The following is a 17,319-nucleotide window of genomic DNA, read 5'->3' on the forward strand; positions in this document are numbered from 1 at the left end:
CATCTGTTGGTGGCGGGCTTGGCAGTTGCTCCAGGCAGGATCAAGTCTCAGGGGTGGGGCGGGTGGGCTGGCGGCTGCCCCCAGCAACAGGTGCACATTCCCGGCCTCCTCGTCACTTCCTCTGTGCTCGCGGTCCCAGCGGATCTTCGAGCCAACTCACTGAGCGAACCTCCAGGCTATGACTCCAGGGGCTCTGCTGATGCTGCTGGGGGTACTGGGGGCGCCGCTCGCCCCAGGTAAGTGTAGGCCCCGAAAGGACAGTGACGGTGCCAGCGGTCGTGGCCAGGCACCAGGGCTGCACTTAGTCTCTCCACCCCTAGGCGTCCGCGGCTCGGAGGCGGAGGGCCGACTCCGGGAGAAACTTTTCTCCGGCTATGATAGCTCCGTGCGGCCAGCGCGGGAGGTGGGAGACCGTGTCCGGGTTAGCGTTGGTCTCATCCTGGCACAACTCATCAGCCTGGTGAGGGCGCGCGGGGGTGGAGGTCAGAACCGCGGACCGGCCGGGGGAGTGGCTTTAGGCCAGGGAGCACCCGGGACAGGCTGGGGGCAGGGCCTGGGAAGAGACCAAGTTGAGATGGACCAGCCTTTAGTGAAGATTGGGTCGAAATCAGACAAATGGACAAGCTCTGGCCTTGGCTGGTGGACTGGCCTGGAGTAGAGCTAGATAGGGTGATGAGCGGACCTTAAAGCGAAGCTGGGGCCGAGGCCGGGGCTAGGGGACGGACCTCGAGGCGGGGCCACAGGGGTCCTGAGCGCCCAGGGTGGAGCGGAGCTCCGTGTTCAGGGGTAGTAGCGGGTGGAGGTTCGGGGCTTTGTGGATTATGAGCTGTGGGCAGGGCCCGGGACCGAGCTAGGCAGAGGGCTAGGCAGGCGCGGGCCTGGTAAGTTGATTGGTTGGAAGTGTAGAAGGCAGGAAGGGGTGTTTCTGAGATAGAGGCAGGGCTTAAACTAACACCGCTTTTGGGAGGTGGGACTTGGACCTAAGAGGCCCAAGAGGGTGGGGCTCAGAAAAAGGGGCGGGGTTCCCAGGAGAGCTTGGCCCGCCAGACCCTCTCATTTCTCTCCACCCTACTTCACCTTTACCCCTTGAATTTTTTCCTTCTAGAACGAGAAGGATGAAGAGATGAGCACAAAAGTGTACTTAGACCTGGTATGGAGACCCTGCGGGATGGGAAAGGGCTTCCCGCTGCCTTGGCAATTTCCTTGAATATCCAGCCCAGTAAGAATATTTTTTACATCATGACCTTAGATAACACGTTTATAACTGAAGCAAAAGCTCAAGAAAACAACACCTAACTTTACTACAGGAGTTGCACCCCATGCATTTTTTATTCTAATTGTGTGTGTGTGTGTGAGTCGCGGTCTCACTATGTTGCCCAGGCTGGTCTTGAACGCAGGGACTCCAGCCATTCACCAGCCACTAGGGAAATCTCCTAAAGTTCTGAGATTACAGGCGTGAGCCACTGCACCTGGCCCATTCTAATTTTTAAAACGCTAGTTTGGGATCACTAATTTGATTCCCCATCCACGAAAGGGTCTTGACTGCAGTTTGGAAACCACTGTTTTAGAGGCTAGCCAGTACAGCCTCCTCATTTTACAAAGTAAAAAATTTGAAACTCAGTTCAGGGGAAGGGAAATGAGCTGATGTGGATCCCAGCGAGTGAAGGAGAAGCCAGAGCCAGAACCCTGCCTCAATGACCCACAGTTTATGCTGGCCCTGCTCCCCTTCCTTGCACTATCTTCCTGGGCTTCCTTTGGAAATCCCAAGTCCCCTCCCGGCCTCCAACCCAGAACAGCCCCTCAGCCTCTGCCTCCCTAGGAGTGGACTGACTACAGGCTGAGCTGGGACCCTGCGGAGCACGAGGGCATCGATTTGCTCCGCATCACCGCAGAATCCGTGTGGCTCCCAGACGTGGTGCTACTGAACAAGTAGGAGATCTTCCAAAGCTCGGGAGGTGGGGCGGGGCCTCGGGGGGCGGGGCCTGATCTCAGATAAGATTCCTTCTTCTCTGCAGCAATGATGGAAATTTTGACGTGGCTCTGGACGTTAACGTCGTGGTGTCGTCTGACGGCTCCGTGCGCTGGCAGCCCCCGGGCATCTATCGCAGCAGCTGCAGCATCCAGGTTTCCAGGCTCCACATTGGAAGCTGAAGGAGCTCTTAGAAACCCTCACTTTTCTTAGACATCCTGACTCCCCAGCGACTCCCATCCTTCATCCTTATCAAATCCTCATGACCCTCATCTCTTGTCTACCCTCCTGATTTTCCATTGAGTGTTCTGTACACTTTCTTTAACTTCTAATCTTAATCAGTGACTGTCCCCCCCCCCCCGCCATTTTCTCAATGGCTTCCCTTCATAACCCTCCGATTCCTCCGTGATTCACCTTCCTTGTGCCCTCCCCAAAGACCTCCCAAACTCCACCATCGCTGACCGGTTCTCTGGCGGTGACCCGTGACTCTCCCCTCCATCCAGGTCACCTACTTCCCCTTTGACTGGCAGAACTGCACTATGGTGTTCAGTTCCTACAGCTACGACAGCTCGGAGGTCAGCCTGCAGACAGGCCTGGGTCCTGATGGGCAAGAGCAGCAGGAGATCCACGTTCATGAAGGGACTTTCATTGGTGAGTGGACATGACTCCTACATCCATAGGCTCTATGATTTCCAGCTTCTTCTTCTTTTTTTTTTGAAACAGAGTCTTGCTCTGTACCCAGGCTGGAGTGACGCGATCTTGGCTCACTGCAACCTCCGCTTCCCAGGTTCAACGGATTCTCCTGCCTCAGCCTCCCAAGTAGCTGGAACTATAGGTGCCCACCACTATGCCCGGCTAATTTTTTTTTTGTATTATTAGTAGAGACGGGGTTTTACTATGTTGGCCAGGCTGGTCTTGAACTCCTGACCTCATGATTCCCCTGCCTCAGCCTCCCAAAGTGCTGGGATTATGGGTGTGAGCCAACATGTCTGGCAATTTCCAGCTTCTAAAAGACTCATAAATATACTGTCAGTGATGCCCAATACAGCCCTGTGGGGTCAGCGAGATGGGTATGGCTATCTACATTTTAAAAATATGGAATTGAGGCCAGGCAAGGTGGCTCATGTCTGTAATAGCAGCACTTTGGGAGGCCAATGCCGCCAATCATTTGAGTTCTGGAGTTTGAGACCAGCTTGACCAACATGGTAAAACACCCTCTTTACTAAAAATACAAAAAAAAAAAAAAAAAAAAAAAAGCCGGGTGTGGTGGCGAGCACCTGTAATCCCAGCTACTTGGGAGGCTGAGGTAGGAGAATTGCCTGAACCTGGGAGGCAGAGGTTGCAATGAGCTGAGATGGTGCCACTGCACTCCAGCCTGGGTGACAAAGTGAGAGTCCATCTCAAAAAAAATTTTTTTTAATGAATATAAATATGGAAATCAAGACTTGTCCAAGTGTATTAGAGATGGGCTACTCAGCACAGTGTCCACAGCTAGTCTCATCAGGCCATCCCTCTCGGCGGTGGCAGAGCAAGCCATACCTGTCCTAACCAGGACAGCTCCCACATCTGTGTCCCCTTCCTTCTGCTCATCCCCAGAGAATGGCCAATGGGAGATTATCCACAAGCCCTCTCGGCTAATCCAGCCTCTAGGCGCTCCAAGGGGAGGGAGAGAAGGACAGTGCCAGGAAGTCATTTTCTACCTCATCATCCGCCGGAAGCCTCTCTTCTACCTGGTCAACGTCATTGCCCCATGCATCCTCATCACTCTCCTGGCTATCTTCGTCTTCTACCTGCCACCAGATGCAGGTAACAGGGGAAGGGGCTCCTGCCCTTTTGTCACTAGCTCAGCTTCTTCCTCTTCATCCTTAATCCAGGCAGAGTTTTCCTGCCAATACAAAGCATCACAGACTGGGCTTCAACAATCCCACCCAGGCTCTGCCTCCCCTTGGCTGCCACCTTCCCTCTGCTCAGTGAAACCTGAACTCTTTCCTAATAAGAGTCCCAGCCTGGGCTCAGTGTGGTGGCTCACACCTGTAATCCCAGCACTCTGAGAGGCCGAGGTGGGTGGATCACCTGAGGTCAGGCAGCCTGTCCAACATGGAGAAATCCCATCTCTACTAAAAATACAAAATTAGCCGGGCATGGTGGCTCACACCTCTAGTCCCAGCTACTCAGGAGACTGAGGCAGGAGAATAGCTTGAATCCAGGAGGTGGAGGTTGCAGTGAGCTGATATCATGATACTGCACTCCAGCCTGGGTGACAAAGCAAGACTCTGTCTCAAAAATAAATAAATAAAGCGTCCTCTAATCCATAAAACCTCTACTCCTCTGAACAACAAACCTCTAGGCTTAGATAACTCTCCCATTCCCTCTCCCCATTCCTAACATCCCCTGCCCACTTTCAGACACTCGTTAGTCCGTTAATTTTTTATTTTTATTTTTGAGATGAGGTATTGCTCTGTTGCCCAGGCTGGTGTGCAGTGGTGTGATCACAGCTTGCTACAGCCTCAAACTCTTGGGCTTAAGTGACCCTCCCATCTCAGCCTCCTGAGTAGCTGAGACCACAGGTGTCCACAACCATGTCCGGCTGATTTTTTTGTATTTTTGGTAGAGAAAGGGTTTCACCATATTGCCCAGCCTGGTGTGCAACTCCTGAACTCAAGAGATCTGCCCTCCTCAGCCTCCCAACATGCTGGGATTATAGGCATGAGCCACCACAGCCGGTCCCCACTGGTCCTTTAACCTTTCTCCCTGGGAAATATAATAGTAATAGCCAACACTTCTTTACGAGTCAGCATCATATGATAACTTTTGGCAAATTCGTTAATCTCTCTCTCTCTTTTTTTTTGAGACAGTTTTGCTCTGTTGCCCAGGCTGGAGTGCAATGGCGTGATTTTGGCTCACTGCCACCTCCACCTCCCAGGTTCAAGCGATTCTCCTGTCTCAGCCTCCCAAGTAGCTGGGATTACAGGTGCCCACTACTATACCTGGCTAAATTTTGTAGTTTTAATAGAGACAAGGTTTCACCATGTTGGCCAGGCTGGTCTCAAACTCCTGACCTCAGGTGATCCGCCCACCTTGGCCTCCTAAAGTGATGGGATTACAGGTGTGAGCCACTGTGCCTGGCCAAATTCCTTAATCTCTATGTGTCTCAGTTACCTGATCTGCAAGTGGGGCCAACCATTGTCCCTATTGCTAGGCTTATTGTGAGGATTGACTGAGTTAATAGAACTATGCCTGGCACACAGTAAGTTCTATGTAAGCATTGGGTTTGTGTTGTTTTTTGTTTTTCTTTTTAGTTTTGAGCACTTACTATAAGGTATTCATTTAACATGTTACATGGATTAATTCTAATTTTCATAACAATCCTGTGAAGTAAGTAACCAATTGTCATTCTCATTTTATAGTGGAGGATAAAGAGGCTGAAAGAGTTTAAGTCATTTGCCTAACATTATACAGTTAGAGAGGAGCCATGTTGCAATTCCAACCTGGGTCAGTGGCAGCCTGATTCACAGACCTGATATCCTTAACTCTGGTATTCAAAATGTGCTTTCTTCCTCTTTGCAATCAAATCCTCTGTCTAAAGAAGAAGAGCAGGCGGGGCACAGTGTCTCATGCCCGTAATCCCAGTACTTTGGAAAGCCAAAGGGGGCAGATCACGAGATCAGGAGTTTGAGACCAGCCTGACCCACATGGTGAAACTCCATCTCTACTAAAAATACAAATATTAGCCAGGTGCGGTGGCTCACACCTGTAATTCCAGCACTTTGGGAGGCCGAGGCGAGTGGATCATGAGGTCAGGAGATCGAGACCATCCTGGCCAACATGGTGAAACCCCATCTCTACTAAAATAAAAAAATTAGCTGGGCATGGTGGTGCGCGCCTGTAGTCCTGGCTACTTGGAAGGCTGAGGCAGGAAAACCGCTTGAACCCAGGCTGAGGCAGGAAAACCTCTTGAACCCAGGAGGCAAGATGCAGTGAGCCGAGATCGCGCCACTGCACTCCAGCCTGGTGCCTGGTGACAGAGCAAGACTCTGTCTCGGGGGAAAAAAAAAAAATACAAAAATTAGCTGCGTTTGGTGGTTCATGCCTGTAGTCCCAGCTACTCAGGAGGATGAGGCAGGAGAAATGCTTGAACCTGGGAGGCAGAGATTGCACTGAGCTGAGATCATGCCACTACACTCCAGCCTGGGCAACAGAGAGACTCTGTCTCAAAAAAAAAAAGAGTGATACAGCTCTAGGAAACACTTTCAAATGGAACCCCTCGGCCCAGCACTTTGGGAGGCCAAGACATGAGAATTTCTTAAGCCCAGGAGTTCGAGATCAGCCTGAGCAACGTAGCAAGATCCTGTTTCTACCAAAACAACAAGAAAAAAAAAAAAAAACAAGAAAAAGAAAACTAAAATTAGCCTGACGTGGTGGTGCGTACCTCTACCTACTCAGGAGGGTGAGATGGAAGGATCACTTAGAACCTGGGAGGTTGAGGCTGCAGTGAGCTGATTTCACCACTGTGCTCCAGCCTGGGGAGTGACAAAGCAAGACCCTATCTCGAAAAAAAAAGTAACCCTTACTTCTGCCTAGAACAAGATAAATCTTGGAACCCAACGTTAGAGGACTAAAGTAGAGTAGCCCAGAAAAGTTATTTATTTCAGTACCTTTCATGAAGTTTGCACTGTCTGTTGTATGCCATGGGAAGAATCACCCACCTGTCTTATCATTGTATACTTTGTTTCTTTCTTTCTATTTTCTTTTTTTTAGATAGAGTCTCTGTCTGTCACCAGGCTGGAGTGCAGTGGAGTGATCTTGGCTCACTGCAACCTCTGCCTCCTGGGTTCAAGCGATTCTCCTGCCTCAGGCTCCCGAGTAGCTGAGACTACAGGTGTCTGCCACCACGCCTGGTTAATTTTTGTATTTTTAGTAGAGACGGGGTTTCACCGTGTTGACCAGGATAGTCTTGATCTCTTGACCTCGGGATCTGCCCGCCTCGGCCTCCCAAAGTGCTGGGATTACAGGAGTGAACCATCGCACCAGGCCTGTTTTATTTATTTATTTATTTGACATGGAGTCTGACTCTTTTGCCCAGGCTGGAGTGCAGTGTCGCCATCTCAGCTCACTGCAACCTCTGCCTCCTGGGTTCAAACGATTCTCTCATGTTAGCTTCCTGAGTAGCTAGGACTACAGGCACACACCACCACACCCAGCTTATTTCGTTTGTATTTTAGTAGAGTTGGGGTTTCACCATGTTGCCCAGGCTGGTCTCGAACTGCTAAAGTCAGGCAATCCACCCACCTCAGACTCCCAAAGTGCTAGGATTATAATATAGGCATGAGCCACCACAGCCTGTTTCATTATTAGATCTTTCAAATTGCTACATAGTATCTTAAAACGCTACAGGGATTGGTCTTCATTCATGCTACATTTGTTTAGTATTTGAAACGTGCTAAGCACTGGGAATACATTAATAAAAGAGACAAGGCCAGGCGCGGTGGCTCAAGCCTGTAATCCCAGCACTTTGGGAGGCCGAGGCGGGTGGATCACGAGGTCAAGAGATCGAGACCATCCTGGTCAACATGATGAAACCCCGTCTCTACTAAAAATACAAAAATTAGCTGGGCATGGTGGCGCGTGCCTGTAGTCCCAGCTACTCAGAAGGCTGAGGCAGGAGAATTGCCTGAACCCAGGAGGCAGAAGTTGCGGTAAGCCGAGATTGAGCCATTGCACTCCCACCTGGATAACAGGAGCAAAACTCCGTCTCAAAAATAATAATAATAATAATAAATAAAAAAGACAAAAATTCCTGCCCTCATGGAGTTTACATGCTAATGTGGGAGTCAGTCAATAAACAAAATAAATAAGAGGACAAGTCCCAAAGATGAAAATAAGAAAAGAAGTTGAGAGCTGGGTGCGGTGCCTCATGCCTATAATCCCAGCACTTTGGGAGGCCAAGGAGGGCAGAACACGAGGTCAAGAGATGGAGACCATCCTGGCCAAATGGTGAAATACCGTCTCTACTAAAAGTACAGAAATAAGCTGGGCATGGTGGCGCGCACCAGTAATCCCAGCTTCTCAGGAGAATTGCTTGAACCTGGGAGGTGGAGGTTGCAGTGAGTCGAGATCCCATAACTGGACTCCAGTAGGGGTTGTAACTTAAAAATAGGGTGTCCGTGAATTCATTGAAAAGGGAATCTTTGAACAAAGAAGGAGGTGAGAGAATGATTCTGGCAGGTATCTGGGGCAAAAATGAGCCAGGCAGAGGAACTAGTGATGCAAGGCCCTGGGATGGGAGGGTGCCTTGTATACAGAGAGGAGGCCAGTGGAACTGAATGAAGTAAGCAAAGGGGAAAGCTTTAGGAGATGAAGTCAAGGAGCTCATGGGAACGATGTATAGACCATAATAAGGCCTTTGCTTTCATGTAGAAGGAGATGGGGTGCCACTGGAAGGTTTTGGAAAGAGGAGTGATATGCTGGCCAGGCACAGTGGCTCATGCCTGCAATCCCAGCACTTTGGGAGGCCGAGGCGGGCGGATCTTCCGAGGTCAGGAGTTTGAGACCAGCCTGGCCAACATGGTGAAACCCCATCTCTACAAAAATACAAAAAATTAGCTGGGCATGTTGGCAGGCGCCTGTAATCCCAGCTACTCAGGAAGCTGAAGCAGGAGAATCCCTTGAACCTGGGAGGTGGAGGTTGCAGTAAGCCCAGATCACACCGTTCCACTCCAGACTGGGCAACAGAGCGAGACTCCACTAAAAAAAAAAAAAAAATATATATATATATATATATAATCTGATTTATATTTCTCTCTTTTTTTTTAGATGAGTCTCGCTCTGTCACCCAGGCTGGAGCGCAGTGGCACTCTCTTGGCTCACTGCCACCTCCTCCTCCTGGGTTCAAGTGATTCTCCTACCTCAGCCTCCCAAGTAGCTGAGATTACAGGTGCCCACCACCATGCCCAGATAATTTCTGTATTCAGTAGAGATGGGGTTTCACCACATTGGCCAGGCTGGTCTCGAACTCCTGATCTCAGATGATCCGCTCACCTCAGCCTCCCAAAGCGCTGGGATTACAGGCATGAGCCACCGTGCCCGGCCTTTTTCTTGCTGTTGTTGTTGAGACAGAATCTCACTGTGGTCCAGGCCGGGGTGCAGTGGCACGATCTCGGCTTATTGCAACCTCTGCTGCCCAGGTTCAACTGATTCTCCTGCCTCAGCCTCCCAAGTAACTGGGATTACAGGCACCTGCCACCATACCTGGCTATTTTTTGTATTTTTAGTAGAGACGGGGTTTCACCATGTTGGCCAGGCTGGTCTCAAACTCCTGACCTCAAGTGATCCACCCACCTTGGCCTCCCAAAATGCTGGGATTACAGGTATGAGCCACTGCATCTGGCTTTTTTTTTTTTAGACAGAGTTCCCCACTCTGTCACTCAGGCAAACTGCAGTGGCTAAATCTCAGCTCACAGCAACATCCACCTCCCAGGTTAAGTGATTCTCCTGCCTCAGTCTCCCAAGTAGCTGGGATTTTAGGCATACACCACCATGCTCAGCTAATTTTTTTGTACTTTTAGTAAAGATGGGGTTTTGCCATCTTGGCCAGGCTGGTCTTGAACTCCTGACCTTGGGTGATCCACCCGCCTCAGCCTCCCAAAGTGCTGGGATTATAGGCATGAGCCACCGTGCCCAGCTTGATTTATATTTCAACAAAATCAGTCTGGCTGCTCTGTTGAGAACGGTCAGCATGGGAGAAAAGGATGAAGAAAAGAGACCAGTTAGGAGGCCTTCACAATAATGCAGATCTAAGGTAATGTGCTTTGGAGCAAGGTGGCGATGTAGAGGTGGGACTTGACTAGACCAAACTGAGAACTAGCTAGAACAGGAACGGGGCAGAAGCAGTTTTCCATGAGACATACCCACCAGTGCGCCATGTTAGTTTACCATTGCCGTCAGAACACCTAGGACTTACCACCCTTTTCCATGGCAATCACCTGATGACCCAGAAGTTATTACCCTTTCCCTAGAAATTTCTGCCCAATCCATCACTTAATCTGCATGTAATTAAAGGTAGATACAAATGGCCAAGTATAATGGCTCACACCTGGAATCCCAGCACTTTGGGAGGCTGAGACAGGTGGATCATTTGAGGTTGAGTTCGAAACCAGCCTGGTCACCATGGTGAAACCTCATCTCTACAAAAATACCAAAGTTATCCAGGCGTGGTGGCACATGCCTGTAATCCCAGCTACTCGGGAGGCTGAGGCAGAAGAATTGCTTGAACCTGGGAGGCAGACTTTGCAATGAGCCATGATTGCGCCACAGCACTCCAGCCTGGGCAACAGAGCAAGACTCCATCTCAAAAAAATAAATAATAAATAAATACATAAAGTAGATATAAGGCCGGGCACAGTGGCTCACACCTGTAATCCCAGCACTTTGGGAGGCTGAGGTGGGCGAATTATGAGATCAGGAGTTCGAGACCAACCTGACCAACATAGTGAAACCCATCTCTACAAAAAATACAAAAAAATTAGCCAAGCATGGTGGTGGGTGCCTGTAATCCCAGCTACTTGGAGGCTGAGGCAAGGAGAATTGCTTGAACCTGGCAGTCAGAGGTTGCAGCGAGCTGAGATTGCACCACTGCACTCCAGCCCAGGCGACAGTGCAAGACTCCATCTCAAAAAAAAAAAAAGAAAGTAGGTATACATATGACTGCAAAACTGCCCTGAGCCACTACTGTCAGCTCACTACCTCTGGGGTAGCCCTGCTCTGCAGAAGTCCCAGAGCTGTGGCACTGCCTCTTCGATAAACCTGTTTTCTTCTACCCTATCACCAGCTCACCCTTGAATTCTTCCTGGGCAAAGTTAAGAACCCTCGAAGCTGAGCCCCACTTCAGGACTTGCCTGTCCGGCATCAGTGGTAGTGGTAGATATAATAAGTCACCAGTTTCAGGATATACGTAGAAGGTAGAGTCAATATGGTTTGCTATGTGTTAAACATCGGGTGAGAGAGAGAGAGAAAGAAGAGGAGAGAGAGAGAGAGAGAGCGAGAGAGAGAGAGAGAAGTGTTGAGAATGACTCAAACGAGTTTGATCTGAGCCACAGGAAAGATGGAGTTGTCACTTAGGAGATAGAGAAGACTGGCCTGGCGCGGTGGCTCACGCCTGTAATCCCAGCATTTTGGGAGGCCGAGGCAGGCAGATCCCTTAAGATCAGGAGTTTGGAGAACCCAGCATCGATAGTCCCTTGAATACGCATGCTACCGAGCTCAGGAAAAACCCCACAGCTTTTAAGAAGTACCTGCAAGAAATCTACTCAAAGCACATCACCAGCCAGGAGCCCTGACCCAGGCTGCCCAGCATGTTCTTGTGTCATCTTTTTAATTTTTCCTTAGATGGTCTGTCCTTTTTCTGATTTCTGTATAGGACTCTGTATCTTGAGCTATGATATTATTTTTGTTTTGTTTTGTCTTTTAAATTAAGCCTCGGTTTAGCCCTTGTGATGTATATTAAATAAATGCATTTTGGTCATTAAAAAAAAAAAAAAAAGATCAGGAGTTTGAGACCAGCCTGGCCAACATGGTGAAATCCTGTCTCTAATAAATGCAAAAAATTAGCTGGGCGTGGTGGCAGGTGCCTGTAATCCCAGCTACTTGGTAGGGTCAGACAGGAGAATCACTTGAACCCAGGAGGCAGAGGTAGCAGTGAGCCTTGATCATGCCACTGCACTGCAGCCTAGTGACAGAGTGAGACTGTTTCAAAAAAAAAAAAAAAAAAAGATAGGGAAGACTCGGAGAAGTAGCTTTGGTGGTAGTAAGAGAATTTAGTTTTGGACATTTTTTTTAATTATTATTTTTTGTTTTCTTGTTTTTTTTTTTGAGACAGAGTTTCGCTTTTGTTGCCCAGGCTGGAGTGCAATAGTGCAATCTCAGCTCACGGCAACCTCTACCTCCTGGGTTCAAGTGATTCTCCTGCCTCAGCCTCCCTAGTAGCACCTAGGGATTATAAGTGCTTGTCACCATGCCCAGCTAGTTTTTTGTATTTTTAGTAACGATGGAGTTTCTCTATGTTGGCCAGGCTGATCTCAAACTCCTGACCTCACACAATCCACCTGCCTCAACCTCCCAAAGTGCTGGGATTACAGGCGTGAGCCACTGCACCCGGCTCAGTTTTGGACAAGTTAAACTTGAAACATTTATTGGACATCCAAGTATCCAAGAGAGGTTGAGTAGGCAGATGGATATGTATCTGGCATTCAGGGGAGAAATCCAGGGTAGACATACAAATGTAGAAATGATTTGCGTGCAGATGGCCCTTCTAAAAGCCTGTCTTTTTTTCCCTCCCCAGAGGGAATTTTGCTCTATTGCTCATACTGGAATACAGAAGTGCAATCACAGCTCATTGTAGCCTCCATCTTCCAGGCTCAAGTGGTCCTCCCAACTTAGCCTCCCAAATAGTTGGGACCACAAGCATGTCCCACCGTGCCTGGCTAATTTAAATTTTTTTTGGAGACGCTGGGCACAGTGGCTTACACTTGTAATTCCAACACTTTGGGAGGCCAGGCACATGGATCACTTGAACTGAGGAGTTCGAGACCACCCTGGGCAACATGGTGAAACCCCATCTCTATAAAAAGTACAAAAATTAGTCAGACATGGTGGTGTGTAGTTGTAGTCCCAGCTACTCGGGAGGCTGAGGTGGGAGGATCACTTGAGCCTGGGAGGTGGAAGTTTTGATGAGCCATTATCATGCCACTGCACTCCAGCCTGGGTGACAAGAGGCTGGAGCCTGAGCAAGACCCTGCCTCATTTTTTTTTTTTTTTTTTAGAGATGAGGTCTTCCTATGTTGCTCAGGCTGGTCTCAAACTCCTGGGCTTAAGCAATCCTCCCACCTTGACCTCCCAAAGCGCTGGGGCTACAGAGATGACCCACTGTGTCTGGCTGCAGAAGCCTGTCTTTGAATGGGCTGGAAACATGGTCACTGATTATGCCATAGAGCTTTCTTTTGGGCAAAGCCTAATCCTTCTCTCTTCCCCTCTGCCCTCCAAGGAGAGAAGATGGGGCTCTCAATCTTTGCCCTGCTGACCCTTACTGTGTTCCTGCTGCTGCTGGCTGACAAAGTACCTGAGACCTCCCTCTCTGTGCCCATTATTATCAAGTACCTCATGTTTACCATGGTCCTTGTCACCTTCTCAGTCATCCTTAGTGTCGTGGTTCTCAATCTGCATCACCGCTCACCCCACACCCACCAAATGCCCCTTTGGGTCCGTCAGGTAAGAAAGATCTCCTCCTCCAACCCCAACCATCCTTTTACAGACCACAGGGAGAGCATTGCTACGGGGTAGAGTGTTGATGTGCCCAAACCTCCTCAATGTTGAAATGTTGCACAGTTAAGCTGGCCCCCCCATCAATATCATTTCATAGATTCCATACTCTCTTCATCAATACTGCTCATCTCAGGTCCCAGGGAAATACAATATTCTTATGGTTAGCTACTATCAGATTGGAAGCCTTCCAAAGAGGGAGAAGCCCTCTCTTTCCAGATGGGATACATCCCAACCCACTAAAGAACCTGTTGTTGTTGTTGTTGTTGTTGTTTTTTCCTGAGCAGCATTTGTATGATTTTTGTGTTTTTTTGAGATGGAGTTTCGCTCTTGCCTGGGCTGGAGTGCAATGACGCAGTCTCAGCTCACTGAACCTCTGCCTCCCAGATTCAAGCGATTCTCCTGCCTCAGCCTCCTGAATAGCTGGGTCTACAGGTGTGTGCCACCATGCCTGGCTAATTTTTTTGTGTTTTTAGTAGAAACAGAGTTTCACCACGTTAGCCAGGCTGGTCTTGAACTCCTGACCTCAGGTGATCCGCCTGCCTAAGCCTCCCAAAGTGCTGAAATTACAGGCCTGAGCCACCATGCCTGGCTTTTTTTTTCTGAGATGGAGTTTCACTCCGTTACCCAGGCTGGGGTACAGTGGCGCCATCTCAGCTCACTCCATCCTTCGCCTTCTGGGTTTAAGTGATTCTTCTGCCTCAGCCTCCTGAGTAGCTGGGATTACAGGCGTGTGCCACCGCGCCTGGCTAATTTTTGTATTTTTAGTAGAGGTGGGGTTTCACCATGTTGGGCCAGGCTGGTCTCGAACTCCTGACTTTGAGATTCACCCACTTTGGCTTCCCAAAATGTTGGGATTACAGGCGTGAGTCACCGTGCCTGTTTTTTGTTGTTGTTTGTTTGTTTTTTTAGACTGAGTTCTGCGCTTGTTGCCCAGGCTGGAGTACAATGGCACGATCTCAGCTCACTGCAACCTCCACCTCCCGGGTTCAAGCGATTCTCCTTCCTCAGCATCCCGAGTAGCTGGGATTACAGGCTTGTGCCACCACGCCCGGCTAATTTTGTATTTTTAGTAGAGACAGGGTTTCTCCATGTTGCTCAGGCTGGTCTCAAATTGCCGATATCAGGTGATCCACCCGCCTCGGCCTCCCAAAGTGCTGGGATTACAGGCGCGAGCCGCCGCAACCATCCCAACCCACTAAAGAGCTCTTAAATCTGTTCGGCTGCATTTCCTTGCGTAGCTCCTTGTTTGTGGAAGAATGTGAACGCACACATGAGCGGGAATGGGCATGTGGAGTGGGGTGGCTGGCTGTTTCCTTCTGGTTTGAAAGCATGAAAGCATCCACCAATACTCTTGTATTCTGCAGATCTTCATCAACAAACTTCCGGTGTACCTGGGTCTAAAAAGGCCCAAACCTGAGAGAGAACCGATGCCAGAGCCCCCTCAGTCTTCTTCTCCAGGAAGTGGCTGGGGTCGGGGAACAGATGAATATTTCATCCGGAAGCCGCCAACTGATTTTCTCTTCCCCAAACCCAACAGGTAGGACTACACCCATTACCAACGTAAAAGGGAGAGGGAGAACTACAATTCCCGGAAGACTGTGCGAAAGAAGCGGCCCATGCTCCCGGAAGATGCTGTGGTTGAGCATCATGGGAGTGGTAGTACCCCCTGCTGCTCGCATTGAGGGGAGGTGGGAACTAAAACAGGCGGTGGAAAAAATTGCACAAGGCTGGAGAGATCACTGCTGGCGGGGAGAGCATGAAGGGCACTCTCGGGTTTTAAGAACTGGCAACTTGTTGGAGGCAGTTGGAGCGGGGCCTGGATCGCTGGCACTGGCTGTCTTTGCGTCTGGGCGTGGCTAAACAGTCACTCCTCTTCCAGGTTCCAGCCTGAACTGTCTGCCCCTGATCTGCGGCGGTTTATCGGTGGTCCAAACAGGGCTGTGGCTCTGCCTCCGGAGCTACGGGAGGTCGTCTCCTCAATCAGTTACATCGCTCGACAGCTGCAGGAACAGGAGGACCACGATGCGGTATGTCCAACGGGGGTGGAACAATGCCGGGGCTAGGTGACCTTGGTCCCACCCCCAAATTACGCCCCAGCAACTCGCTTTCCTTTTTTTTTTTTTTTTTTTTTTTTGAGACCGAGTCTCGCTGTGTCGCCCAGGCTGGAGTGCAGTGGTGCGAGCTCGGCTCACTGCAACCTCTGCCTCCCAGGTTTAAGCGATTCTCTTGCCTCAGTCTTCCGAGTAGTTAGGACGACAGGCTCGCGCCACCACGCCTGGCTAATTTTTGTATTTTGTTTGTTTGTTTGTTTGTTTTGAGACGGAGTTTCGCTCTTGTTGCCCAGGCTGGAGTGCAATGGCGTGATCTCGGCTCATCGCAACCTCCGCCTCCTGGGTTCAAGCAATTCTCCTGCCTCAGCCTCCCGAGTAGCTGGGACTACAGGCGCGCACCACCATGCCCAGCTAATTTTTGTATTTTCAGTAGAGACAGAGTTTCACCTTGTTGACCAGGATGGTCTCGATCTCTTGACCTCGTGATCCACCCGCCTTGGCTTCCCAAAGTGCTGGGATTATAGGCGTGAGGCACCGCGCCCGGCCTAATTTTTGTATTTTTAGTAGAGACTGGGTTTCAGCATGTTGGCCAGGCTGGTCTCGAACTCTTGACCTCAGGTGATCTGCTCTTTTAGGCCTCCCAAAGTGCTGGGATTACAGGGGTGAGCCACCGCACCTGGCCTCGCTTTCATTTCTGATTGGACATCTCCCTCATTTGGTCCTACCCCCTGCTTACCTACTGGTTCTTTATGCCCATCCATTGGCTGCACTTTGGCTTTCCTGTTTCGTGGCTTTTGCCTCAAACCAGTGGTAGGAGGACCCCGGGGGGTACTGGGCAGGGAAGTGGGGTGGGGAGGCTTACCTGGGAGTCTGGGCCCAGAGCTCAGGAAGTTTCCTTTGCCTACCCGCAGCTGAAGGAGGACTGGCAGTTTGTGGCCATGGTAGTGGATCGCCTCTTCCTGTGGACTTTCATCATCTTCACCAGCGTTGGTACCCTAGTCATCTTCTTGGACGCCACATACCACTTGCCCCCTCCAGACCCCTTTCCTTGAAGACTGAAGGGTCGAGACCCAGGCCCTCTGCCACCTAAAGTGAGAGTTTGGCGGTACTGTCAAGCCCTATCCTTCTCTGCCTCTTAACTCCTTCATGAGGAGCCCTGGCCTCTGATTTCATTTCTGGGGACTGCAGTGGGACTGAGGGCTGGGTAGGCAGGTGTCTTGGAGCCACCTGAAATGCACTATAATCTGATTTACTCTTTGGGTTCTTAAAGAAGCTCTTTTGGGTTTCAGTATCTAGGTTGCCAGTGAAATAGAACAAGGAACAGGAACTAGATTGTAAGCTTATGAGGTCAAGAAATGTGTCTTGTCCACTGTAACATCCCCAGGACCATGCACAGGTCCTGACCTATAGTAAGTGCTTAACATTTGTTGAATAGAGGAAAGAAATTTTGGGAAGTAAATATAGTAATTAATAACGTTTATAAGCTGGGCATGGTTGCTCAGGCCTGTAATCCCAGTGACTCAGGAGACTGTGGTGGGAGAATCACTTGAGCCCCACAGTTTGAGAACAGCCTGGGTAACATAGTGAGACCCTGTCTCTAAAAAAATAGAAATAAAGTAGTGCTTATTGTTTGCATGTTAGGTCTTATGGTCGTTTTCTTTCTATGTTTCTGTAGTTTATTATGTTTTGTAATGTGTACTATCTTTAGGATAAAAAAGTTATTTCTACAAGCATGCATTGGTAATGAGAAAAGAAAACAAGCTAACAAGATTTTTGTGGGTGTGTGTGTGATGGAATCTTGCTCTTGTCGCCCTGGCTGGAGTCCAGTGGCCTGATCTCTGCTCACTGCAACCTCTACCTCCTGGGTTCAAGCGAGTCTCCTGCCTCAGGCTCCCAAGTAGTTGGGATTACAGGTGTGCACCACCATGCCTGGCTAATTTTTGTATTTTTAGTAAAGACGGGGTTTTGCCATGTTGGCCAGGC

The 17,319-nt window shown here is 49.6% G+C and overlaps 1 protein-coding gene across 2 annotated transcripts; it reads left to right on the forward strand.

Annotated features, from left to right (window-relative positions):
* The first annotated feature begins 161 nt into the window (after positions 1 to 161).
* On the forward strand, positions 162 to 16,971 carry CHRNB1 (cholinergic receptor nicotinic beta 1 subunit). Of its 2 annotated transcripts, none has more exons than XM_078372920.1 (11): positions 162 to 236; positions 321 to 460; positions 1,106 to 1,150; positions 1,820 to 1,929; positions 1,998 to 2,124; positions 2,473 to 2,620; positions 3,566 to 3,775; positions 13,008 to 13,231; positions 14,650 to 14,822; positions 15,165 to 15,312; positions 16,248 to 16,971. In XM_078372920.1, exons 1-11 carry the CDS (start codon positions 179 to 181, stop codon positions 16,386 to 16,388), a joined length of 1,524 nt encoding a protein of 507 aa, XP_078229046.1. In that variant the 5' UTR covers positions 162 to 178; the 3' UTR covers positions 16,389 to 16,971. The 2 variants fall into 2 exon arrangements, with proteins under 2 accessions (XP_078229046.1, XP_035155755.1); XM_035299864.3 differs by having other exon boundaries at positions 2,016 to 2,124.
* Positions 16,972 to 17,319: the final 348 nt, after the last annotated feature.

Source organism: Callithrix jacchus, chromosome 5 (genome assembly GCF_049354715.1).
Source record: "Callithrix jacchus isolate 240 chromosome 5, calJac240_pri, whole genome shotgun sequence".
NCBI classification, from domain to species: domain Eukaryota; kingdom Metazoa; phylum Chordata; class Mammalia; order Primates; family Cebidae; genus Callithrix; species Callithrix jacchus.

Bases quoted from the DNA above. Each gene is read 5' to 3' on its own strand.
- CHRNB1 (XM_078372920.1), top strand. From the start codon at position 179: ATGACTCCAGGGGCTCTGCTGATGCTGCTGGGGGTACTGGGGGCGCCG. The intron at 1,930-1,997 runs GTAGGAGATCTT...ATCTCAGATAAG, and splicing joins GACGTGGTGCTACTGAACAA to ATTCCTTCTTCTCTGCAGCA. The intron at 2,125-2,472 runs GTTTCCAGGCTC...CCCTCCATCCAG, and splicing joins GCAGCAGCTGCAGCATCCAG to GTCACCTACTTCCCCTTTGA.